Genomic DNA, 27722 nt, shown 5'->3' on the forward strand with positions numbered 1-27722 from the left:
ATAAAAGTAATAGATTAGTTATTTATAAAAGCAATATAGAGGTTGAAGCACACACACAAAAAAAAACCAATAAAATCAAGTTTATCTAAAAAGCCATTGAGGGAATCATAAAATAAAAGGATGTAAAGCCTAATACCACATACCAGAAATGTAGGGGAGTAAAAACAAAGACTGTTTCAAACTTAAGCAACCATCAACATAATATAGACTGTTATATGCATAAGATGCTATATATAAACCTAATGGTAACTACAAATAAAAAATCATTAATACACAAAAATTAAAGAAAAAAGAATCCAAGCATATCAGTAAGAGCCATCAAACTGTGAGAAGATTGAGAAGGAAAAGTGAAGAACTACGAAAACAATCACAAAACAAGTAACAAAATTGGCAATTAGAACATACCAATTGATAATTATTTTGAATGTAAATGCACTAAATGCTCCAAAGACATAGGGTGACAGAATGGATAAAAAAAAAGCAAGATTCAACTATTTGCTGCCTACAGAGACTCATTTCAGACTTAAAACGCATGCAGATTGAAAGTGAAGGGATGGAAGAACATTTATCCTGCAAATGGAAATGAAACATGTCAAGGTAACAATACTTATATTAGATAAAATAGACTTTAAAACAAAAACTAACAAGAGACAATACATAATCATAAAAGGAACAGCCCAAAAAGAAAATAAGACAATGCTAAATATTTATGCATGCAACATGGAAGCACCCAAATATATAAAGCAGCTAATTAACAAACATAAAGGCAATAATCAATGGTAATACAATAATTGTAAGGGACTTTAACACTCCTCTTACATCAATGGATAGATCATCCAAAGAGAAAATAAACAAAGGAACAGCAGCTTTGAATGATAAATTGGGCTAGATGGATCTCACAGATATATTCAGAACATTCCATTCAAAAACAGTGGAGTACATATTCTTTTCAAGTGCATATGCAACATTCTCCAGAGAAGATCACAATAGGCCACAAAACAAGTCTTAATAATTTTTAAAAAGAGTGAAATCATACTATGCATCTTTTCTAACTACAACACCATGAAACTGGAAATCAACCATAAGAAAAAAACCTGGAAGAACACAAATTCACAGAAGTTAAAGAACATGCTACTCAACAATGAATGGGTCAACCAAGAAATCAAAGAGGAAATTAAAAAAATCATGGACACAAATGAAAATGAAACACAACAGCCCAAAATCTTTGGGATGAAACAAAAGCTGTTCCAAGATAAAAGATTTATAGCAACATCGGCCTACATTAAGAAGCAAGAAAAATCTTAAATAACCTAACATTACAACTAAAGGAGCTAGAAAAAGAACAAAACTCCAAAGGTAGAAGAAAGAAATAATAAAGGCTAGAGCAGAAATAAATGAAATGGAAACTAAAAACAAACAAACAAAAAGAACAGATTAATGAAACCAGGAACTGCTTCTTTGAAAAGATCGACAGAATTAATAAAGCTTTAGCTGGACTCATAAAAAACAAAAGAAGATTCAAATAAACAAAATCAGAAAGGAAAGAGGAGAAACACCACCATAGAACACAAAGGATTATAAGAGATTATGAAAAATTGTTTTACCAACAAATTGGACAACCTAGAAGAAATGGAGGAATTCCTAGAAACATATAACCTCCCAATACTGAATCAGGAAGAAAGAGAAAATTTGAACAGACTGATGATTAATTTGTTTCATTGCCATCAGCAATAAATTGAGTTAGTAAACAAAAAAACTCCCTATAAACAAAAAAGACCAGATGGCTTCACAACTTTATCAAACACATAAAGAGGAGGTAATGCCAGTTCTTCTCAAACTATTCCAAAAAATAGAAGAAAAAGGAAAGCTTCTAAATTCATTCTATGAGGCCAGCATTAATACCCTTATACCAGAACCGGATTAGACACTATGAAAAAAAGAGAACTATGGACCAGTAACTTTGATGAACATAGATGCAAAAAAATTCTCAATAAATTATTAGCAAACTGAATCCAGCAATGTAGTGTAAAAAAAAAAAAAAAAAAAAAGCCGTGATTAAGTGAAATTTATTCCTGGGTTGCAAGGCTGGTTCAATATTTGGTAATCAATCAACATGTTACATGACATCAACAAGAGGAAGGACAAAAACTATATGATCATTTCAATAGATGCAAAAAAAGTATTTGACAAAGTACATCCATTCATCATAAAAACCCTCAACAAAGTATGTTTCGAGGGGGACATACCCCAACATAAAAAGGCCATATATGAAAAACCCACAGCTTGCCTCAGGCTCATTGGGGGAAAATAGAGCTTTTTTGCTAAGATCAGGAACAAGACAAGGATGTCCATTCTCACCACTTTTATTCAACACAGTACTGAAGTCCTAGCCATAGCAATCAGGCAAGAAATAAAAGGCATCCAAATTAGTAAGGAAGAACTGAAACTTTCACTACTCACAGATGACATGGCAAGTGAATTACATAAAATTGTGGGATACAAAATTAACAAACAGGAATCTGTTGCATTTCTATACACTAATAACGAAGTAGAAAGAGGAATTAAGACAACAATCCAATTTATAATTGCACCTAAAATAACAAAATACCTACATATAAACTTAACCAAGGAAGTAAAAGACCTGTACTCTAAAACTACAAAAGACAGATGAAGGAAATTGAAAAGTAGAATTACCATATGTTCCAGTAATTCCACTGCTGAGTGTTTACCCAAAAAATACAAAAACACTCAAAAACATATATGCATATCTATGTTTACTGCAGCATTAGTTACAATAGCTCAAATATGGAAACAACTCAGGTGTCTATTGAAAAATGAATGGATATTGAAGATATGGTATACACACAAATGAAATATTACTCAGCCACACAAAAGGAATTTTGTTATTTGCAATAACATGGATGCATCTAGAGGCTATGATGCTAAGTGAAATTAACCAGAGAAAGACAAATACTATACAATTTCACTCCCATGTGGAATTTAAGAAACAAAGGAAAAAAGACAAACCTAAAAACCATAACTTCTTTATAGTTAGACTCTGTTATCAGAGGGGAAGTTGGGGGGTAGAGATGGGTAAAATAGGTGATGTGGATTAAGAGTACACTCATGATGAACATTACTCACATTATAATGTATGGAATTGTTATGTATAGAGTGCTATAATGTATAGACTTGTTCAATCACTATATTGTACACTTGAAATGTGATACTGCATGTTAATTATACTCAAATATATATAAGAATTTTTGGGATCTCTGGGTGGCGCAGCGGTTTGGCGCCTGCCTTTGGCCCAGGGCGCGATTCTGGAGACCCAGGATCGAATCCCACGTTGGGATCCCGGTGCATGAAGCCTGCTTCTCCCTCTGCCTGTGTCTCTGCCTCTCTCTCTCTCTGTGTGACTATCATAAATAAATAAATAAATAAAAAAATAAATAAATAAATAAATAAACAAACAAACAAACAAAAGAATTTTTGATAAGATGAAATAATACTTAAATAAAAAGTAAATAAGGAATGGAATTTTGATGCATGCTACAATATGCATGAATATTAAAGACATGCTATGAGAAATAAGCGAGTCACAAAAAGACAAATACTATATGATACCACTTATATGAGGAACCAAGAATACTCAAATTTAAGGAGAAAGCAGAATACTGGTTACCATGGGCTGGGGGGTGGGGAGAGAAGAATGGGGAGTTATTATTTAATGGATATAGAGATTTTAGGGAGATGAAAAAGTTCTGGAGATGGATGATGGTGATAGTTGCACAATAACATAAAGATACTTAAAAATGGTTAAAATGGTAAATTTTATACTTTACCACAATTTAATTCAATGATATAAATCAGTAAATAAGAGACAAAGAAGGCCATTACACAATGATAAAGGGATGAATCCAGCAGGAGGATATAACAATTGAAAACATCTATGCACTAAAAATGGGGGCACCTGAATACATAAAGCATTTATGTATAATACATTAATAGACATAAAGGGAGAAATTTACACTAATACAATAATAATAGGGGACTTAACACCAACTTATGGATAATCCAGACAAAAATCAAAGAAACACTGGTTTGAATGACACATTAAACCAGACTGATCAATCAGGTATGTACAGAACATTCCATCCAAAACCAGTAGACTATATGTTCTTTTCAAGTGCACATGGAACACTCTCCAAGATAGAGCACTTATTAGGCCACAAAACAAATATCAATAAACTTAAGAAGATTGAAATCCTACCAACCATCTTCTCTGACCACAATGGGGTGAAACAAGAAACTAGAAAACAAGAGAAGAGAAATGGAAAGAAACACAAACCATGTGGAAAGTAAACATGTCAGTAAACAACCAATGAGTCAATGATGAAATCAAAGAGGAGATAAAAAAAAATATCTGGAGACAAATAAAAATGAAAATACAATTTCCAAAGTCTTTGTGACACATCAGAAGGAATTCTAAGAGGAAAATTCATAATGATACAGGCCCACCTGAAGAAAGATAAACTTATCAAATAAACAATTTAATTTTACACCTAAAGATGCTAGGAAAAAAACAAAATCTAAAATTAGAAAAATAAATAATAAAGATTAGAGTGGAAATAAATGAGATGGAGACTAAAAAAACAAAAAAAAATTAAGAGCTTATTTTTTAAAAAGATGAACAAAATTGGTAAACCTTTTGCCAGAATCATGAAGAAAAAAGGCCCATGTGAACAAAATCACAAATTAAAGAGAAGTTACAACTACAGAATACAAAATATCATTAAAGTTTTATGCCAACAAATAGGACAAATTAGAAGAAATGGATTAATTCATAGAAACAATCTTCTAAAACTCAATCGGATAGAAATAGAATACCTGGACAGATTACTGGTAATGAAAATGAGTAATCAGAAAACTTGAACCAAAATCTAGGCCCAGATGACATCACAGATGAAATTGAGCAAACATTTAATAAAGCTTAATACCTATCCTCTTCAAACTGTTCCAAAAAATAGAAGAGGAAGAAATGCTTACAAATTCATTTTATAAGGCCAGTATTACTCTGATACCGAAACCAGACAAGAACACTATATGAAATAAAATTACAGGTCAATATCCCTGATACACATAGATGGAAAGATCCTCAATAAAATATTAGTGATGTGAATTCAACATTACCTTAGAAGACTCCTACACCATGATCAACTGGGATTTATTCCAGGGATGCAAGGATAATTCAACATTCACAAATCAAATATGATATGTCACATTAACAGAAATGATAAAACTCATATGATCAGTTTAATAGATGCAAAAAATATTTGATGAAATTAAACAGCTATTTATAATAAAAGTCCTCAACAAAGTGGGTATAAAGGAAATATATCTTAAAGCATAACAAAGGCCACATGACAAACCCACATCTAACATTATACTAAGTGGTTGAAAGCTGAAAGTTTTCCCTTTAAAATCAGGAACCATACAAACTATATCCATTCTTACCATTTTTAAAAAGATTTTATTTATTTATTCATGAGAGGCAGAGACATAGGCAGAGGGAGAAGCAGGCTCCCCAGAAGGAGCCTAATATGAGACTTGATCCCCAGACTCTGGGATCAGATCACTCCCTGAGCTGAAGGCAGATGCTCAACCACTGAGCCACCCAGCTATCCCCATTCTTGCCATTTTTTATTCAACATGGTACTCAGAGTTCTAGCCATAGCAATCAGACAGGAAAAAGAAATAGAAATGATCCAAATTGGAAAAGAATAAGTAAAACTATTTGCAGATGACATGATACTTCATGTAGAAAACTCTAAGACTTCATTTAAAAAAAAAAAAAAAAACTCTTAGAATAAATGAATTCAGTAAAATTGTAGGATCCAAAAGTAAAACGCAAAAATCTATCGCATTTGTAGACACTAATAAGGAAATAGCAGAAAGGGAAACTAAGGAAATAATCTCATTTACAATTATGTCAAAATATCCCTTTTAGGTATTAGTTTGGCTCTGAGAAACTCAAAGCCTTAGCTAATGGCATCCTTAAATTCTAAAGAGACAAGTGTGCCACCTTCTGGTACACCTGGTCATTTTATGTCTAAGAATATAGCTTCAGGAGTTGCAGATATCTAGAAAAAACAACAAAATTTTACTAAGATTGTTTTGTGTCCTGAGGAACTTGGCTTTATAACCATCAGGTTGGGAGCCCCAAAATAAGGCCAGACAGAAATATGGGTTGACTCCATTTGTGGCTAGGGTTCAACCAAGCATCTGTCAACCCTCAGGGGAATAATAACCTAGAAATTCAATGGTCATTATGGGGAATGCTCCAATTTTATGTCATTTAAGAAGTGTACTTGGAAGCAAGGTTTCCCAAATTAAACAGAATGGCACACCTATTTCAATTGGCATTCAGGAGCCTCTAAAAGATTTCAAAATTCCAAAATACTCTGAAAGATTCATTGCAAAGCATTAATGAAAAATTAAAAAGAGAAAATGTAACTAAAAGACTGTAAGACTGACATACCGATCCTGAAGAGATTAAACATTTACCTTTTTTAAAATAAGACCATCCAAGGATATAGGCAATCCTCCTCAGATTATCTTTTACTCCTTGGTCAAAGGCCATAGTTAAACAATGTCTTAAACCTAGAGAGGATTCTCAAGAGTTTTTGTAAATACTCCAGTCAAGAGAAGCAAATGAAATTTTGCATTGGCCCATCCTTTCCAAATCCAGACCCACTAGTTATTATTGATAATTTCTTTTGGGATTAACTGTTGCCTTCTTGCATGTCTCTTTTTATATTCTAGGAACTTGAGTTGGCTTTCTGATTGGGAAATAGGTTGTTGGTTCTTTCTTTGGCTATCCTTGGGAGAGACTCTAGATCTTGTGAAGCTAATTAGTATCTTTTACACCATCTTTGACAATACCTTGGGAGTTTAATACTGACAGAAATTTATTATTTGTCCTAGCTGACATTGGATAAGATATTTGAAAAGTTTTAATAACTTTATTATCAAGTAAGCTTAACTTATTCCATCTACCAGAGAAACGAATTTAGATTAAACTTTTATAATGAGTTTTATACGTATTTCATAGCAGTAATTTAAAAACAAAATGAGTTCTCTACATCTATCTCTATGTGTCATATATGTGTGTTGTATATATGTGGCATTTTCTACTTCCAGATGGTATTGCTAAAATTAATTTGTCAAGAGCTCTATTGAATTGGCTTAAAGAAAATTAAATGCGTATATGAATTAAATTCTTAAATATAATAGAAACTAACTCAAATGTTTTTCAAGTTCACTTGATCTGGGATGATCCCAAGCAAATTAACCTTTAAGTTTGTTGGTTTAGGGACAGCTCGGTGGCCCAGCGGTTGAGCATCTACCTTCGACCCATGGCGTGATCCTGGAGACCCGGGATCGAGTCCCATGTCGGGCTCCCTGCATGGAGCCTGCTTCTCCCTCTGCCTGTGTCTCTGCCTCTCTCATGAATAAATAAATGATATCTTAAAAAAAAAAAGTTTGCTGAATTAAAACAGGCATGTCTTCTTTATAGAGTAATCAAACTTTGACTATAATGCAGATAATCCACTTTTATTCTACTAAATTTACTAAATTCATGTTATATCTGTTACAATTTGTCAGAAAAAAATAACTTAGAATAATGGTTGATTTTCTTTGATGTCTCATGAAGTTTTCATGGGTAATCTAGATATAATTGTCAAGAACAAATTGAATATATAAAAAGTTTTAAAAGTTTCTCAAATCATCTTGACACCTTGAAAACTTAGTTTTGGTAAGTGATGAGTGAAGCTGAACACTTTGAATATCTAGATCACTTCCTGATAAGCTTTAAGCTTTTTAAAAATGAAACAATAACTACTGAACATAGGTTTATCTACTTTTGGTATCTTGTTACAGAAAAATTAAGATATTTGGATATTAGTGCTCTATTAGAAGACTGAATAAGGTATATGCTTCCAAGAATCATTCAGTATATTCATAAATTTGCAAATTTAAGGAATGTTAGTATGACCAATGGTTCACAATTGCTTACTTTTTATTTTTTCACTAGAAATTAGGTTTCAAGGGCTAAGAAACTAAATAGTATATATAAATAAAGCTCTAGAAATAATAAGGGAAATATCTTGGGTTCATATGCCAGGAAAATAGGATATATTTTCACTAAGACAAAGTATGAAGAATGGAATACATTTTGTTGATATTGAGGGGAAAAAAGTAATTTTGTCCTTATTTGAGGCTAATCATTTAAAGAAGAAAAAATAAAGCAAAATTGGAGTGTAGAAAAAGAGTTGTAGAAGATTTGTGGAAAAAGAATCTTTGGAAATGTATTTTAATGTATAATTAAACGGGCTAAATTAAAATGAACTTAAAAATAAGGTCTTTTAGGGACACCTGGGTGGCTCAGTGGTTGAGTGTCTGCCTTTGGCTCAGGGCATGATCCTGGAGTCCCAAGATTGAGTCCATCAGGCTCCCTGAATGGAGCCTGCTTCTCCCTCTGCCTGTGTCTCTGCCTCTCCCTCTCTCTCTCATGAATAAATAAGTAAAATCTTAAAAAAAAAAAAGGTCTTTTAAATTTATTTAAGATTTTTAAAATTTATTCATGAGTGACACAGAGAGAGGGCCAGAGACATAGGAATATATATATATATATATATATATATATATATATATAAAGTGTTCAGCTTCACTCATCACTTACCACTTATTCAGTTTTCTAATAGAGCACTAATATCCAAATATCTTAATTTTTCTGTAACAAGATACCAAAAGTAGATAAACCTATGTTCAGTAGTTATTGTTTCATTTTTAAAAAGCTTATCAGGAAGTGATCTAGATATTCAAAGTGTTCAGCTTCACTCATCACTTACCAAAACTAAGTTTTCAAGGTGCCAAGATGATTTGGGAAACTTATATATATATATAATTGGGCTTATTTGATTTGTAAGTTACATGGGAAGCATCGTCAAATAATACAAAGCCTTCTCTATTGTAAGGTTATGACACAGTTGGAATGAATTCTCCTTCTGCAATAAATGGCCCCTCATTGCCAGATTTTCGCCATCCTGGTGTCCTTGTAACATGGTAACATTCTGCTTGCAAATCAGAGAAATTAAGGAGGGTAAACAATGGCTATTGATTAAGTGAACAGTTGGGCTGATGGGAAACTCAAGATGGCCACTTGATTCTTCCCGGCTCTCTGACAAACCCTATTTGTCATGTGTTTTACATTCTTTAACCCATGATAGTGCATTTTTTTTTTAAGATTTTATTTATTCATGAGAGAGAGAGAGAGGCAGACACACAGGCAGTGAGAGAAGTAGGCTCCACGCAGGGAGCCCAATGCGGGACTCGATCCCAGGTCTCCAGGATCACACCTGGGCCACAGGCAGGCCCTAAACCACTGAGCCACCCAGGGATCCCGATGATAGTGCACTTAAAATGACTTCATTTACGAATAGATATTGACAGAGAAAACTTCTATAAAATTGCAAAGGGGTCCCTAGCTGGCTCGGTCGGTTCAGCATACTACTTTTGATCTCCATTCCGATCTTGATCACAGGGTCTGGAGTTCAAAGCCTGCACTGGGCTCCATGCTGGCCAAGGAACCTACTTAAAAATTGCAAAGACAGTCTACTAATGTCTGACCTGTTAAGTTCATCAACCAGGATAAACTCTTGTTGTTCCCACAGTCTTCAGACTTCCTTTTGCCCACCCTGAACAGCTGCAGCTGGTCTTCATTCAACTGCCACTTAGTATGAGTTAGCTATACGTTCTTGTTATTGTAAGTGTGTGTGTTTTCTGGTTGGGTTGAAGCTTTCCCTTGCCACAAAGCTGATGCCCTTGCAGTAGCAAATAAACTATTAGACAATGTGTTTCCCGTTGGTGTACCTTCCTTGATCCCCAGTGGTTGAGGTACCAACTTCACCAGGCAAATCATGAGCCTTAACAAAAACCTTGCAAATTCTTGGAATTATCATTGCTCCTATCATCCCCAATCATCAGGCATCCGAAAAAACTAATGGGATCCTAAAACTTAAAAATCTCTAAACCTACTGAAACAATTGGACTTCCTTGACCTAAGGTATTGCCTTTGGTCTTGCTGACCATTTGCAATATATACCCTTTGGGAAATAAACCATTCCACACAAGATAGTCACCAGCAGACCGATGCCTATTGGCATACTACTTTCTGCCAATCCTTGTAATCTTGGGCTGGTATGAATAGCCACTACAAATCTCTAATGTCTTATGCTCAAGCCTATCATCAACAGGTTAAAAAAGCCTTCATAGATGTCAATTCGAAGGTCCCTGTTGATCACAATCTGGAGTCTGGTGATTAGGTATTTTGGAAACATTATCAAGCTCCACTGAAAGGGACCTGACCAAGTGCTTCCAACCTGGCATTGCTTCAAAACTATAAGGGAGGAATGCCTGGATGGCTGAGTGGTTGAGCACCTGCCTTCAGCCCAGGGCGTGATCCTGAGGTCCTGAAATCGAGTCCCACATAAGGCTCCCTGCATGGTGCCTGCATCTCTCTCTGCCTGTATCTCTGTCTCTTTCTGTGTGTCTCTCATGAATAAATATATTAAATCTTAAAAAAAAAAAACTATAAGGGATTGGATATGTATCTTACAGCCAAGGAAACCTCCACCTGATATCTGGTCCTGTATAGATGCTAGAGCCTCTGAATCAAATTGATAAGAAAGAGAAGTCCCTGACATTGAGGTAGATGGCTTCTACCCAAAATGACAGATCAAAACTACACACTTTGACTGAATAAGAAACTCTTCTTCTTTGCCTTGTCTTTATTCTGGCATTGACTTGGAAAGATAATGCCATCATCCCTATCTCTCAGACCATTGCTAAGGGCAGTGACCTTTCAGACTGCTGGATTTGTCAAAGATTTTTTATCTATCCATGATGCTAGAGATCTCCTGGTGCTCCTTATAAGCAACTCCTCTACTATTTTCAATGTCACGGCAGACTATAAGCAGCCCTTCCCACCTCCTTAGAAATCTCTTACCAAATTCAATTTTCATGGCCAGAATATCCAGTGACTTTTTACATTTCTCCAATAATAACTGTACTTAACCATCTAAACACAAATACCTATGTAAATCTTAGTACATTTGCACCCCCATATTCCCATGATTATCTAGATCATCTCTGTTCTCACCAAGAGAACTTAACAGCAGCACCCATCTTTGCAAGACATTTAGAACAACACTACTTCAGGCTTAGGGATTCTCTTCTCACATGCACTGAAAACCTGACTGACCCTTGACTTGAAAGGGTAAATGCAACAGTCCCTGTGAACAAATCCATTAATAGCACCTCTCTAATGGAAATGGTCTGTGTGGCAACAAGATTTGTCTTTGTCTGTGATGGCTATAATGCTTCTAGGGCTACAAATGTCTAGATGGCTGGTACACAGCTGGGCAATGCCTCCTAGGTTATCTAACTACGCCCCTAACTTTCCTTAGACAATCAAGATACTTCGTGGCTCTGAAGTTCTATCTAAACATTGGAAATTATCTTGTTTATAGTTATAATCTCCCTGGTATATTATACCCTCTTAGAAAGTTAAAATTCACTTAGGTGTGAGGGGGCGATGGCACTGGGTAAGGAGGATCCTAGGCTCTCCTCATCCCACAAATACAACTAGATAACTATCAACTCATCCTAAAACCCCCAGGAATCCATCTGAAGACTAGTAGAAATGACTCCATAAATGAAGGTGAAGAAGAGGCCACATCTAAGAAGGTAGAGGGTACAGAGATGCAGCTTGGGAGAGAAATGGACTGTGGCTGCTGTGGTGGGGAGCTTCAGTCATGGAGAAGTGCGAAAGACAGACTAACATACAGGGGAATGCATGGGGAAAATGAATGCTCATAGCAATTGGGGCCCAAATCTTGTGAGTTCTTGCAACCAGCAGAGCTTTAAACCTGGAACTTTAAGGGTAGTGTGCTCAGCTCTGGGAGAGGCTGGAGGGCATTGTCAGGGCAAGCAGCCCACAGACATACAGACATACACCATAGACACAGTGATCTGAAGAGTGCCTGGAGCACAACTTGAAGAGATTAGTTGTTCATCTTGGAGCATGTTCCAGAGGTACAGTGTTCACAGAGACTCACCCAGAAACAAAGGAACTGGCAGGCGCTATTTCCCTCCATCACACTTCATAAGCACAGGGCCACCTGTGAGAACCCAGCTCAGCACCAATACTCATTACCTAACTTGTTTACACCAAGCCCCACCCACCTGAGCTCCGGAAGAACTGCCCTTCCCAGTCAAGCTTGCCTCAGTCCCAGTGCAGTGGACCCCCTCCCTCAGAGACCAGCCCTAGCCCCTGCCAACACCATGCCTCTGGGAGTGTTGTGTAGCTTCAGTTCTGGTGGCAATGGCAACAGGTCTCATTTCATAAGCAAACCAGAATACATCTAGTTAAAAGACAGCACATTAGTCCAGGGACCAAACACCGCCCACAACAAAGAGAGCCTCTGCCCACAACTGGCCGGAAGAATAAAGCAGCCAGAACACAATAGCAGAGTTCATGTATCACATACTGGAGATACTCCTGGAAGCCCCACACCCTGGGGAAAAGGGGACACTACAATGCAGGGTGCTACAGGAACTCTTCTTCATAAAGTCATTACCCTCAGTAACAGGAGTTGTAGCTAACTTTCCTAACAGAGAAACAGAAACAGAGACCTAGACAAAATGAGAAGACAAAGGAATTTGTCCCAAAGGACAAATTCCCGAAGGAACAGGACAAGGCCACTGCCAGAGCTCTAAATAAAATTGATGTAAGTAACATGCCTGATGGAGAATGTAAAGCAATGATCATAAGGATTCTCATTGGACTGAAGAAAAGAGTGGAGGACATCAGTGAGACCCTTAACACAGAGATAAAGAATAACATAGATGAAGGGCTCAATAAACAAAATGAGAAATATGCTTGATGTAATGAACAGCACACTAGAAGAAGCAGAAGAACAAATTAATGACCTAGAAAACAGATTAATGGTAAGTAATCAAGCTAATCAAAAGAGAAATGAGAATTATGCAAAACAAGACTAGACTTAGGGTACTCAGCGACTCCATCAAATGTAATAACATTTGTAATATAGGAGTCCCAAAAGAAGAGGGAAATAGGCGCAGAGAATGTATTTGAAGAAATAATAGATAAAAACTTTCCTAATCTCAAGAGGGAAACAAATCTAGATCCAGGAGGCAAAGAGAACCTCCAACAAAATCAACAACAACAACAAAGCAGATCCACACCAAGATGTATTTTAATTAAAATGGCAAAATATAGTGATAAAAAAAATTTAAAAGCAGCAAGACAAAAGAAGACACTTACATACAAAGATTACCACCCACCCCCCCTTCAATAAGGCTATTAGCAGAATTTCAGCAGAAACTTTCCAAGCCAGAAAGGAACAGCCTAGAGTCAAAGTGCTGAATGGGAAAAACCTTCAGCCAAGAATGCTCTATCCAGCAAGGCTACCATTCAGAATAGAAGGAGAGATAAAGGGGATCCCTGGGTGGCTCAGGGGTTTAGTGCCTGCCTTCGGCCCAGGGCATGATCCTGGAGTCCTGGGATCGAGTTCCACATTGGGCTCCCTGCATGGAGCCTGCTTCTCCCTCTGCCTGTATCTCTGCCTCTCTCTCCCTCGTTCTCTCTGTCTTTCATGAATAAATAAATAAACTCTTTAAAAAAACAAAGAAGAGATAGTTTCCCCAACAAAAACTAAAGTTCATGAGCACTAAACCAGTTTTGCAAGAAATATTAAAGGGAACTCTTTGAGTGGCAAGGAAATACCAAAAATGATAGTATGAAAATAGGAAACAAAAAAGCAGTAAAAATGAATATTTACATAAAACAGTCAAGGGACTCACAAAATAAAAGGATATAAAATATGATACAATATACCTAAAACATGGGGACCAAACGTCTAGAGAATGGGTTCAGACTTAGGTGACCATCAACTTAATACAGACTCCTATAGGTAGAAGATCTCATATATAAATCTAATGGTAACCACAAATGAAAAAACCACTAATACATATGCAAAGAATCAGGAGAAAGAAATCCAAAAATCTCATTAAAGAAAACCAGCAAACCATGAAAGAAAGGATCAGAGAAAATCTTCAGAAACAACCACAGAACAAGTAATCAAATGGCAATAGATACATCTCTCTCAGTAATTACTTTGAATGTAAGTGGACTGAACACTTGGCTCAAAAGACAAAAGGTGACAGAATGGATAAAAAAAATAATAAACAAGGGGATCCCTGGGTGGCGCAGCGGTTTAGCGTCTGCCTTTGGCCCAGGGCGCGATCCTGGAGACCCAGGATCGAATCCCACATCAGGCTCCCGGAGCCTGCTTCTCCCTCTGCCTATGTCTCTGCCTCTCTCTCTCTCTCTCTCTCTCTCTCTGTGTGTGTGACTATCATAAATAAATAAAACATTTAAAAAAAATAATAAACAAGACCCATCTCTATGCTGCCTATGAGAGACTCATTTTAGACCTAAAGGCGCCTGCAGTTTGCAAGTGAGGAGATGGAGAAACAGTTATCATGCAAATGGATATCAAAAGAAAACTGGAGTAGCAATACGTATATCAGACAAAATAGGCTTTAAAACAAAGACTATAACAAGAGACAAAGAAGGATACTATATAATAAAGGCAACAATCCAACAAGCACATATAATAATTGTAAATAATTATGCACCCAAATACATAAAACAGTAACAAAAAAAGAAACTAATCTAGAATAATAAAGTAATAGTAGGGGACTTTAACACCCCACCTACATCAGTGGACAGAAAATCAACAAGGAAAGAGTGGCTTTGAATGACACACTCTGAACCACATGGACTTAACAGTTATGTTTAGAACATTCCCTCCTTAAACAGCAGAATTCACATTCTTTTCAAGTGCACATGAAATATTCTCCAGAACAGTATGCATATTAGGCCACAAAACTAGCCTCAACAAATACAAAAAGATTGACATCATACCATGTACCTTTTCTGACCACAACATTATGAAACTAGAAGTCAACCACAAGAAAAAAATCTGGAATGAGCACAAATAGATGAAACTCAAATAACATGCTACTAAACACAATTAATGGGTCAGGAAATCAAGAAATAAAAACGTACATGGAAACAAATGAAAATGATACAATGGTCTAAAACCTTTGGGATGCAGCAAACACAGTTCTGGAGAGGAAAGTTTATAGCAATTGGGCATAACTCAGGAAGAAAAATCTCAAATAACCTAATCTTACACCTAAAGGATCTAGAAAAATAACAAACAAACCCCAAAACAAGCAGAAGAAAGGAAACAACAAAGATTAGAGCAGAAATAAGTGATATAGGCACTAAAAAAGCAATAGATAGATACAATGAAACCAGGAGCTCCTTCTCTGAAAAAAAAATGAATAAAATTAATAAACCTCTAACCAGATATATCAAAAATTAAAGAGGAAGGACCCAAACAAATAAAATCACAGATGAGAGAGGAGAAATAACCACCAATACCATGGAAATACAAACAATTATAAAAGAATACTATGAAAAACTATATGCCAACAAATTGGACAAGTTTGGGTAAATTCCCAGAAACATAGAACCTACCAAAACTGAAACAAGGTGACACAGAAAACTTGAACAGACCGATAACCAGCAAAGAAATTGAATCAGTAATCAAAAAAGCTCCCAACAAACCAAAGTACAGGACCAGATGGCTTCACAGGGGCATCCAAAAAACATTTAAAGAAGGTTTAATACCTACTGCTCTTAAACTATTCCATAAAACAGAAAAAGAAGAAAAAATTCCAAATTCATTTTATGAGGCCAGCAATACCCCAATACTAAAACCAGATAAAGAAACCACAAAAAAAGAGAACTACAGGCCAATATCTCTGATGAACATAGATGCAAAAATCCTCCATAACATACTAGCAAACCAAATCCAACAGTATATTAAAAAAAAAAAAATCATTCACTGTGATCCAAGGGGATATCTTCCTGGGTTGCAAGCCTGGCTCAGTATTTGTAAATTAATCAACATGATATATCACACAGCCAGGGAAGGGATAAGAACCATATGATCATTGCAAAAGATGCAGAAAAAGCATTTGACAAAGTATAACATCCATTCATGATGAAAAATCCCCTACAAAGGAGGTGTGGAGGGAACATAACTTCATATATGAAAAACCCACAGCCAACGTTATCCTCAGTGTGGAAAAATGGACAGCCCCTAAAGAATAAGACATGAAGGCCCGGTCTCAACACTTTTATTCAACACTACTGGAAGTCCTAGCCTCAGCAATCAGACAACAAAAGAGAAAAAGGCATCCAAATTGGTAAGGCAAGGTGAAACTTCCACTATTTGCAAATGCCATAATTCTTTTTCTTTTTTTCAAGATTTATTTATTTATTTATTCATGAGAGACACACACAGAGAGAGAGAGGCAGAGACACAGGCAGAGGGAGAAGCAGGCTCCATGCATGAAGCCCGACGTGGGACTTGATCCCGGGACTCCAGGATCATGCCCTGGGCTGAAGGTGGCACTAAGCCGCTGAGCCACCCAGGCTGCCCAGATGCCATAATTCTATATATAGAAAACCTGAAAGACTCCATGAAAAAACTTCTAAAAACTGAGAGTTGAATTTAGTAAAGTCACAAGATACAAAATCAGTAAATAAGAATCTGTTGCATTTCTATTCACCCATACTGAAGCAGAAGAGAAATTAAGAAAACAATTCCTTTCACAACTGCACTCAAGCCAGTAAGATAGCCAGGAACGAGCCTAACCAAAGAGCTGAAAGATCTGAGCTCTGAAAATTATAAAGCACTAATGAAGAAATGTAAAAGGACACAAAGAGGTAGAAAGACATTTTACGCTCATTTTACGCTCACGTTTGGAAGAACAGATGCTATTAGGATGACCATACTGCCCAAAGCAATCTAGACATGTAATGCAATCCCTATCAATAAACCAGCAGCATTTTTCACAGAATTAGAACAAACGGTCCTAAAATTCGAATAGAACCACCAAAGACCTCAAATAGCTAAGACAATCTTGAAATCTTAACAATCTTGAAAAAGAAAAGCGAAGCTGGAGACACTGCAATTCTGGACTTCAAGTTATATTAGAAAGCTAGAGTCATCAAAACAGGATAGTAGTGGCCCCAAAATAGACACAAAGATCAATGGAACAGAAGACTCAGAAATAAGCCCATAGTTACATGGTCACTTCATCTTCGAAAAAGCACGGAAGCCTATGGAGTGGGAAAAGGACAGTCTCTTCAACGAATGGTGTTGGGAACTCGACAGCCACATGCAGAAGAATGAAACTGGATGACTTGCTTACACCATATACAAAAATACATCTGAAGTGGATTAAAGGGCTACATGTGAGACCTGAAACCATAAAAAACCTAGAAGAGAGCACAAGTAGTAACTTCTCCAACATCAGCTCTGGCATCTTTTTTTGTAGATAAGTCCCCCGAGGCAAGGGAAACAAAAGCCAAAATGAACTATTGGGACTACATCAAAATAAAAGGCTTCTGCACAGTGTAAGGAGCTGTCGACAGAACTAAAAGGCAGCTTCTAGCATGGGAGCAGTTATTTGCAAATGATATATCCCATATAGGAGTAGGATCCAAAAATACACACAGAACTTATAAAATTCAACCCCCCACAAACAAATAATCCAATTTAAAAATGGGCAGAAGACATGAACAGACGTTTCTCTTTTGAGGAAGACATCCAGAGGGCCAACAGACACAGGAAAAGACGCTCACCATCACTCGTCATCAGGGAAACGCAAATCAAAACCACTAGGAAGGATCACCCTCCACCTGTCAGAAGGCGAACATCAAAAAGACAAGAAGTCACAAGCGTTGGCGAGGGTGTTAGGGGTAGGGAACTCTTGTGCACTGTTGGTGAGAATGCAAAAAAGTGCAGCAACCGTGGGAAGTAGTATGGAGATTGCTCAAGAAATTAAGAAGAGAACTACCCTACAATCCGGCAATTCCACTTCTACGAATTTATCTGGCCAAAATGAATAGACAAATCCAAAAAGATATACGCACCCCTAGGCGTACTGCAGCTTTATCTACGACAGCCAAGATATGGAAGCCACCGAAGTGTCCGTCAGTGGACGGATGGATAAAGAAGAAGTGCATGTATGTGTGTGTCTAGATCACACGCACACACACACACACAGGAATACGACTTTGTTATAAAAAAAAAAGAATAAAATCCCGCCATTTGTGACAGCATGGATGGAATAAAGGGTGTTCTGCTAAATGAAATAAGTCAGAGAAAGGCAAGTGCCATCAAATCTCACTTCTTTGTGGACTCCAAAACACACAACAGAGTCATAGGTACAGAGAACAATCTGGGGGTTCCCGGGGGTGGGTGCGGGGAGGGGTGGGGAGACAAAGGCCGCATAGGGTAAGGTAAGGTGACTGGAAGTTACAAGCTTGCAGCTATAAAACAAATAAGTCACGGGGACGTGGTGCACAGCATAGGGAACACGGTCAACAGTACTGTAAGTGACAGGTGGTGGCTAGATTGGTCACAGTGATCACGGCCTAATGTGTGTGAAGGTTGAAGCCCTTACGGTATAACATTGTCCTGGTGTAATAGTGCATGTCAAATACACATCGATAATACATTTTAAACAGAATAAATCATGTATAGTTGTACTTTTCCTGAGGAGCTTTTTCCCCCCATGTATTTAAAAAATTTGGTAGGCACTTGAATTTTGAGTTTGCTTCCCCAAACCCTTAAGTCCTACATATGTAGCAGACCTACTGATCTTTACATACGCATTTCCCCATAATCCCATACTTTCTCACTTACTGGAGTGATGATTCTTGTAATATTGGATGGATCGTTAGAAGTTCCCATAACTGGGGATCCTTGGGTGGCTCAGCGGTTTAGAGCTGCCTTCGGCCCAGGGCGTGATCCTGGAGACCTGGGATCGAGTCCCACATCGGGCTCCCTGCATGGGGCCTCTTCCCCCTCTGCCTGTGTCTCTGCCTCTCTCTCTCTCTCTCTCTCTCTGTCTCTCATGAATAAATAAATAAAATCTTAAAAAAAAAAGTTCTCATAACTTTTCAAAATTTTTCAACAAGACAGGGTCTACATAACAAGGTAAAAATTGTAAGAAGGATATTGATATGTAGACAGCTAACTTCTGTCTCAGTAGTTCCCAGATGAACAAGACTAGAAGTAGCCTCTCTGGATTAAAGTGTAAAGGTGCAGTAACCCCTGGTATTGATTTTTTCCCCCCATTAGCCCAGATCTTAGAAAAACTGACTTCAGAATGTTCCTATTCTAATTTCCACATACCATTGCATTTAAAGAGAAATCAGTCTCGGACATCCTTCTTTGAGGTCTACTTTCAACTCACAGCTCCACTGGAGAGGTCAGCATTCAAGGCTACGTTTCCCGTCTTGAGCCCGCCCCTTCCCCTCCCGGGTCTTACCTGTAAGGCCTGCAAATCCGCGAACGTCTTAGCAGGGATTGTATGAATGCCATTGCTGTGCAGCATCAGGAGCTCCAATTTGTTCAGGCCAGAAAAATCCGTTTCCGTCAATCTAACCAAGCTGTTGTACCTGCAATGAAAACATGAGGCGTAAGCTATGCCTGCCAGCTGCAGTTCAGACGGCGAAGCTGAAGCATGCACACGGGCGTGCATACACCTCTACACACCAACCCCAGGATCTCCTGGGCTCTCGGGTGATGGACACAGAAGGTGCTCCCACTCCCTGGTCCTGGCGGTCAAGTTCCGCCGCCCACGTTTCCCTTCCCAGGACACAGCACCTCCCTCCTGGCTCCCCACCCTTTCCACCTGGCCGGTCCGGTCCTTCCACTGGGGATACCCCTGACCCTCCCTCTCACTACCTGTGACTCCTGGGGAGACCCAGCTCATTCTTTTATGGTGTGCCCCCCTGCTTTCCCAGGAAGAATTCATCATTATAAAGCAGGGGTTAAGACCCCTGGGCTCTTCATCAAATAGTGTGGCCAGGAGGCTTCTGGACTCGGGCAGTTGGCAGTGGGCCATATAAGAAATAGTGACAGGGATCAAAAGGGAAAGGAGGGGAACCGAGTGGGAAAATTAGAGAGGGAGACAAACCATGAGAGGCTCCTAACTCTGGGAAAGGAACAAAGGGTTGGGAAGGGGAGGTGGGCACAGGTTGGGGTGACTGGGTGATAGGCACTGAGGGGGGCACCCGATGGGCACTCAATGTTAGACTATATGTTGGCAAATCAAACTTCAATAAAAAGAGATAATATATATATATATTTTATATATATATATAAAATCTAAAAAATAAATAAAATGCAAATAATAGAAGAAGCAACGTAAAAGGTGTTCGGAGGACTAGGTGAGCAAATACATGAAGACAGCCGAGCTCGGCGCCGGATCATAGTAGGGACACAGTCCGTGTCCCTATTATTATTAGTGACTGTTCCAAGGAATCCTGTACGCTCTCTGACGGTCCTTACGAAATCAGTCTTCTCCCTTTCACTGTAGCTTCTAGACGTGAATAATACATCTTGGTCATTGTTGTCTCCCTAGCACATAGCAGGCGCACACGGTTACCAACTAAATGACGTTAAATCTGACTTCATGTGCGTACACACACACACACACACACACGGTTTTTCATGAACCTTTAAAACATAGTCACATTTTAGCAGATTTAATTAGGTTTACGTTTTCGAAAGCATGTCAAATAAGTCACATAGCATGAAAAGAAGTCCAAGGGTCTTCGTCCAGGATCTAACCAACTTTTCATACATCTCCTTTACATATGAATAAGACACTTCCAGGGTCTTATTCTCTCCTTCTGATAGATCACAGCTCTAATTCTTAACAGACGCTATTTTCCAGCAAAAATGTAGCCAGGACGAAGTGCTGTCATCTTGGGCCTCCCATCCTAGCAAGCATGATGTCAGGTTCTAGAACTTCCTCCTAGTAAAACTTTACCTGGAAAACGTTGCTTATTGTGTCTTACAAACTCAAGATCTTCACGTGCTTATTTAGGGAGAGAAATACCGTTAAAACAATTTCAGTCAATCTCCAAAAGTCACAAGTTTTGTTTGACATTTTAGGGGACAAAGCCTCAGCGTGATATCTCCTTGGGAAGGGGATAGGGCAAGGGATTCCCACGCACCCTAAATTGATGCGCTCCACATTGGGTGAGATGCCGTCTGGGATGGAGGTCAGGTACCGAAACGTGCAGTGCACCTCTGTAGGCACATAACAGGCGCAGCGGCGAGGACAGGCCTGGACCCCAGGGCTGGCCACCACGCAGATCGCAGAGAAGGAGACCAGCAAGCAGGTGATTCCTCTGCCTTTCACCTTCATTCTGGGGGGGCAGGGGGGGGAGGATCACACCTCAGAGTTACAGGTAGGGTTTGAGCCAAGTTCCAGTATAACTATACACACTAAATCTGATAATCTGGGGGAGGTTTCCGAAAGGTCCTGCGTGGATAACTTCATTCATTCACAACCTCTACGGGAAAACCTACTCTTTACACAGCGATTGGGTGTTGGCCTCATGTGGAGCTTTGTCATCAAGTGGGGTATTTATTGTTGTGAAAATCCCTTCACGGCTTCTCACTTCTTAATGAAAAGCAGTAATCCCTAATACTTAGGGATTCAATAAAAAGAGGAAATAGAGACCCTAAGGAAGGAAATACAGAAGGCTTGGTTTCCTATACGCTAGTTGTTCTAGACCCACTTTTAAAAAAACTGATTATAAAACTAATCCATGTGCATCACGGAAAGTATGAAAGCTATAAATAAGTAAAAGAAAGTAAAATTAGTCATATTCCCACCACCCAGATATAACCAGTAACATTTTGCTGTGTTCTTTACAGTCTCTCATAGGTATGTATGAACCTAGGATCAAACGGAATTTGTAACACATTTTACTCATCAAATGTATAAGGTCTGTTTCTTCTTCTTCTTCTTTTTTTTTTTTTTTTGCTTTATTAAACCTTCTTCAAAAATATTTTTAAGAGCTGTCATACACCACTGGAAGGGTGAATAAATCTTGAAGGGTGAATAAATCTTCTAGTCCTTGCCAAAAAAGACACATTGCACACTTCATTGTCATGTAATGACCATGAGCCAGAGTAACCGACTGGATGAGAGGCTTGAGCCTTGCACCCACACTGGACGGGGGCCACCCCGCCCCCTGGAACACATGCTGCTGGGTTCTTTTGCTTTGCTTAGAGCATCCCTCTGGACCTTTCCTTGGTCCCTCCCCCTCCTCTCCCTCCTGGCCTCCTGTCAGGTTCTAGAACTTCCTCCTAGTAAAACAGAGAGCAGAGAGAGGAGCCTCATCAGAGAAGAGAGATGCTCAGCTTCTTGGAAAAAAACGGTATCTACGATCCACACGTGGGACAAGCTCTTGGATCCAAACCTAATTTTCTCCTGTAATTCAGAATATACAAGGATTGCAATAAAAATCTTTATTGTACCTTTCTAAGAAAAGTGACCTTCATGATTTGTAAATCGCAACGTTCCCTGGGATCCAATGGTTTCTTTGGGATCCTACCAGCAACTATCCTTTAGGCCTACACAACCCTGAAAACAGAAAGTCGGATTGCTAGTCTTCCTATATAGTAAAGATGATGGAATGATTATCGGAACTCTGGCCCAACTTGCAATTGAATAGAGGGTCAACCCATGACCCCTTTTGTCATTATAAGCATCGACTACAAAAACCTCAAGGAAACCTGTGATGGGAGAAGGCACTTCCATCTTCCATCGTTAGTTAAGCGGAGAAAGAGTTGGGAGGACAGAGATAATCCTCTCGTTCAGCCAGAAAAAGCGAAGTCCTGGGTCATCCCCACCTGAGAGTCACTGAAAAGAACCACAGCTCTAGGACAACGTAGGGGAAGCGGAGTCCCACAAACTTAAACCTGAAAAGGCACACGGGGAAGGACAGAAATGAACAGTACCTGAGCTCTTCTGTGCCGCCGAGGGGGCCCGACGCGGGCGGAGGCCAGCGATCTGCTCCCCGCCTGCTGGGCGCCCGCCTTAGTGCCCGGAACGACCTGGCGCGGCCGGCCCGGGACGGCCACCCCCGCCGCGCTCCCCCTCCCCCTCTCCCCCCTCCTCCCTCTCCCCCTCCCCCGAGGACGCTCCTGCCTCAGCCGGACAGACCCCGGGGGCCAAGTGGGGCCTCCCGTCCTGCGCGCTCCGCTCCCGGGCGGCTGCTCTACCTCGCGGCTCCCCCGCCGACCCCCCCCCCGCAGGTCCCCAGGTCCCGGGGTTTCTCTCCTTCGGGACAAGCTGTCGTCCGTGCCCCGCCGAAGGGTCTCCACCTGCGGAATCAGTCTTTGCTCAGGGCGCACCCTCGGCCTGGCTCCCGTCACTAGGGGGTGACCCTGCCCTCCCTGCAGGCGCCACCGGCCGCTGGGTCCCGGGCGCGTCCCCGCCCCCCCACCGGAGCGCCCATCCCGCGGCGGGACCTCGGGTGCCCCGTCACCCCCCCGCCCTCGGGTCCCCCGCCCCCATCCACCGGGAGCGCCCCGTCCCTCGGCGGGACCTCGGGTGCCCCGTCACCACCCCCGCCCTCGGGTCCCCGCCCCCATCCACCGGAGCGCCCATCCCGCGGCGGGACCTCGGGTGCCCCGTCACCCCCCCGCCCTCGGGTCCCCCGCCCCCATCCACCGGGAGCGCCCCGTCCCTCGGTGGGACCTCGGGTGCCCCGTCACCCCCCCCCCCCGCCCTCGCGTCCCCGCCCCCCCACCGGAGCGCCCATCCCGCGGCGGGACCTCGGGTGCCCCGTCACCCCCCCGCCCTCGGGTCCCCCGCCCCCCATCCACCGGGAGCGCCCCGTCCCTCGGCGGGACCTCGGGTGCCCCGTCACCCCCCCCCCCCCGCCCTCGCGTCCCCGCCCCCCCACCGGAGCGCCCATCCCGCGGCGGGACCTCAGGTCCCCCATCCCCCACCCAACCGGGAGCGCCCCATCCCTCGGCGGGACCTCGGGTGCCCCGTCACCCCCCCCGCCCTCGGGTCCCCGCCCCCCCACCGGAGCGCCCATCCCGCGGCGGGACCTCGGGTGCCCCGTTCCCCACCCAACCGGGAGCGCCCCGTCCCTCGGCGGGACCTCGGGTGCCCCGTCACCCCCCCCCCCCCCGCCCTCGCGTCCCCGCCCCCCCACCGGAGCGCCCATCCCGCGGCGGGACCTCGGGTCCCCCGTCCCCCCCAACCGGGAGCGCCCCATCCCTCGGCGGGACCTCGGGTCCCCCCCGCCCCGCCCTCGGGCCCCCGTCCCCCCGACCTCGCGTCCCGGTGCAGGCAGGGACGCGCGGCCGCTCACCTCCTCGCGGGGGACGGACGGGCGGGCGCCGCCGGGGTGTCGCGAGCTCCGCGGCCGGGTCCCGGGACCTTCCGGAGCCGCGGGGGGGAGGCGGGGCGGGGACGGGTGACGTCGGGCGGGGCCGGGGACCGCGGCTCGGCGGGCGCAGGGGGGGAGCGAGCCCGCGGGAGAGCGCCCGGGCACCCCGCCGCCTGCGCCCCGCCTGCGCCCCCGCCCCGAATCCTAACCCGGGCAGCGGGAGCCGGCGGCCAGGACGCCCACCTGTTGACAGGTGCCCCCCTGCCCCCGTGCTCGGGTCAGTCCCGCTGGAAGCCTGGACGCGGCGAGGACCAACCCGCGGACCCCAGGTGCAGAGCGCGGAAGGGACCGAGGCCCCGGGAGCGGCAGTCACCCTCGGGCTGCGCTCGGCCTCTCCACCCCCGCCCCCCCCCAGTGCCCCCAGCCCAGACCCCGGCTGCCCTCGCCCAGGCGGGACCCCGGGGGCCGGGATCGAGTCCCGCCTCGCCCCGCGCACGGAGCCTGCCTCTCCCTCTGCCTGGGTCTCTGCCTCTCTCTCTCTCTGTGTGTCTCTCGTGAATAAATAACATCTTTAAAAAATAAAAATAAAAAATTCTGGGACACCTGGGTGGCTCAGGGGTTGAGCGTCTGCCTTGGGCTCAGGGCCTGATGCTGGAGTCCAGGGATCGAGTCCCGCATTGGGCTCCCTGCATGGAGCCTGCTTCTCCCTCTGCCTGGGTCTCTGCGCCTCTCTCTCTCCGTGTCTCTCATGAATAAATAAATAAAATCTTAGAAAAAAAAAAAAAAAAAAAAAAAAGCTCCTGCAACTGTAGACAGGGCTCCTGATGTTTTGACTCGTTAACACTGAATTAGTATAATTACAAGGACCTCTAGTTACACTGTATGTGAGCCTGTGATGGGAATTTGCAATTAATCCTTTAGGACGGTGGATCTCAGGGACGAGCAACATCGGCCTGGCCCCGCGGACCTTGTTAAAAGTATGAATTCTCAGGCTCCATCCCAGAACCACCGAATCAGAGACTGCTGGGATGGGCCCCAGGAGTCTGTGTGTTAACCAGCTTTTCAGATGATTCCCATGTAGCTAAATTTTGAGAATCTGTTCGTTTAGGGACATGATTTCCTATAATGACAACAGCTTATTTGGGAGGTCTTATGCTGTGATGATTCTTGTCACAATAAGCATTTTACAAATACCGACTCATTTAAACCTCAGGACAACACCAAAAACCTAAAAGTATTCATGTTATTTCCATTTTGAGGCCCATGAAGAAAAGCGATTTGTTTCAGGTCGGGGTAGCTTTTAAGCAGAGAACCTAACGATGATCCAGACCCAGACAGCCTGGCACTGCAGCCTGAGCAGTAAACCACAGAACCACGCAGGGCTGCCTCACTTAGCCAAACACTGGGAATGTTCCATATCCAATGGCTAAGCATTCAAATGATTTATAATTGGTAATAGGTTGGGTTACCAAGGTAAAAAGATAGAATCAGGCACTCAGAAGTAACTCTAGAAGCTTCTGTGATATGAACATGGTCTTTGGCTCCTTAGAGTTGACATGGCTCTTTAGGTTCAAAATTCATGTGTGATGTCCAGACTCGGAGGATTACTTTAGAAATACGACGTACTTAGTGATTCTTGCAATCAACGGTTTTTCTTCTAAAGCTCCTTGATGACCAGCCTCACGGTCATAGTCAATCTCTAACCAAACTCTGGACTTTCAGACCCTCACACTAAGATGAGCCACAGGAGGAGGACTGTGACATGTTATATTTCTTATTTTCCCAGGGTGGTGACCTGGGGTCATTTTGTTGTCAGTTTTGAAAATAACCATTTTGAAAACAACCATTTGCTTGTTTTAAGACTTTTTATGAGGGGAATTTCTACAGCCGCTTTAGTTCTACAAATGCTTTATGTGGGTTTCATAATTCTCAAATGTTCTCAAGAGATAGATGTTAAAGGTATACCCATTTTTCAGATATTCTGAGGATAAAGGATGTTAAACGATCCAGAGCCAGAATACAATACTGAATTAACTTCTAACTGCAAGGCTCTGTTTTTTTATTTTATTTTATTTTTTAAGATTTTATTTATTTGAGAGAGAGCACAAGCAGGGGGAGGGCAAGGGGAAGCAGACTCCCTGCTGAGCAAGGAGCCAGATGCCAGGCTGGCTCCCAGGACCTTGAGATCAGGACCTAAGCAAAGGCAGATGCCTAACTGACTGAGCCCCCTGCAAGGCCTGTGCTCTAAGGCCCACCTTTCCTAGCCTTCCCTGCTTCTGTTTACATTTGCACTATTGTAGAATTTGGAGGGTCCACAGTATATCAAGGATTAGAGTAGGACCATTCTCCTTTCCAACCATATTATTAATGCAGTTTGTTTCTATAGATTAAGATTTACAAATCACTTTCATTTTTGAATATGGTCTCATTTAGAGTTTATTAGTAATATGTGAAATTTCAGCGATAATTATTTGATGGAGAAAGAGGCTGTAGTTGACCACGCGTATGGTTTGCTAAAGTCTCATAGCTGGGCAAGGAAATTTGCAGTTAACGTGAACTCCTGAACCTGTTTCCCGAGCTATGATCATTCACGTACACTTCTGGGCTGGTTTGTTATTGTAATTATCTCTCACTACAGTTGACCTGGTATTTTTCTTTAAATCAGTCTCCTCTCCTTTTAGTAAGTCTTCCCACAAATAATAATATTGGTTAATTCATAGGTTTGATATTTTTTCTAGTGAACCTCACAAATATACATCTTTACCCTTTGCATCACCCCTGGGAATTTACATCTCCTCCTATCTGTGTCATTGACATTGCTTCTTATCCTTTCTGGATTTTTATATCCTTTTTACTCCTCATCCTTAATATATCAACCATGCCACATCTCATCTCACTCCCCGTATCAGAGCACTAAACATCAATAAACCAAACTCAAGCATTTACAAATAGTATACTACCTGATAATCATAACCAAGTCATGGATCTTTTTTCTAAAGATTTTTAAAAATTTTTTAAATTTTTAAAATTTTAAAAAGTTTTATTTATTTATTCATGAGAGACACACACACACAGAGAGAGAGAGAGGCAGAGGCCTCCTCGCAGGGAGCCCGATGTGGGACTCAATCCCAGATCCTGGGATCATGCTTTGAGCCAAAGGCAGATGCTCAACCACTGAGCCACCCAGGCGTCCCTTCTAAAGATTTTATTTACTTATTTGAGAGAGAGAGAGAGAGAGAGAGCACAAGCAGGGGGAGGAACAGAGGGAGAGGGA

At 41.5% G+C, this 27722-nt stretch overlaps 1 protein-coding gene across 1 annotated transcript in view; it reads right to left on the reverse strand.

The window, feature by feature from the left end:
- IGSF10 (immunoglobulin superfamily member 10) overlaps nucleotides 1-23184 on the reverse strand; it is a 56904-nt gene extending 33720 nt beyond the window's left edge. The window contains exons 1-3 of the mRNA XM_038571213.1: nucleotides 23064-23184; nucleotides 21266-21460; nucleotides 19570-19699 (exon numbers count right to left, since the gene is read on the reverse strand). Of these exons, the coding sequence (XP_038427141.1) occupies nucleotides 19570-19699; nucleotides 21266-21459 (324 nt within the window). The 5' untranslated portion in view covers nucleotide 21460; nucleotides 23064-23184. The remainder of the gene's footprint in view (nucleotides 1-19569; nucleotides 19700-21265; nucleotides 21461-23063) is intronic.
- Between the last annotated feature and the right edge of the window lie 4538 nt (nucleotides 23185-27722).

The sequence above is a fragment of the Canis lupus genome, chromosome 23 (assembly GCF_011100685.1).
Source record: "Canis lupus familiaris isolate Mischka breed German Shepherd chromosome 23, alternate assembly UU_Cfam_GSD_1.0, whole genome shotgun sequence".
Classification (NCBI taxonomy): domain Eukaryota; kingdom Metazoa; phylum Chordata; class Mammalia; order Carnivora; family Canidae; genus Canis; species Canis lupus.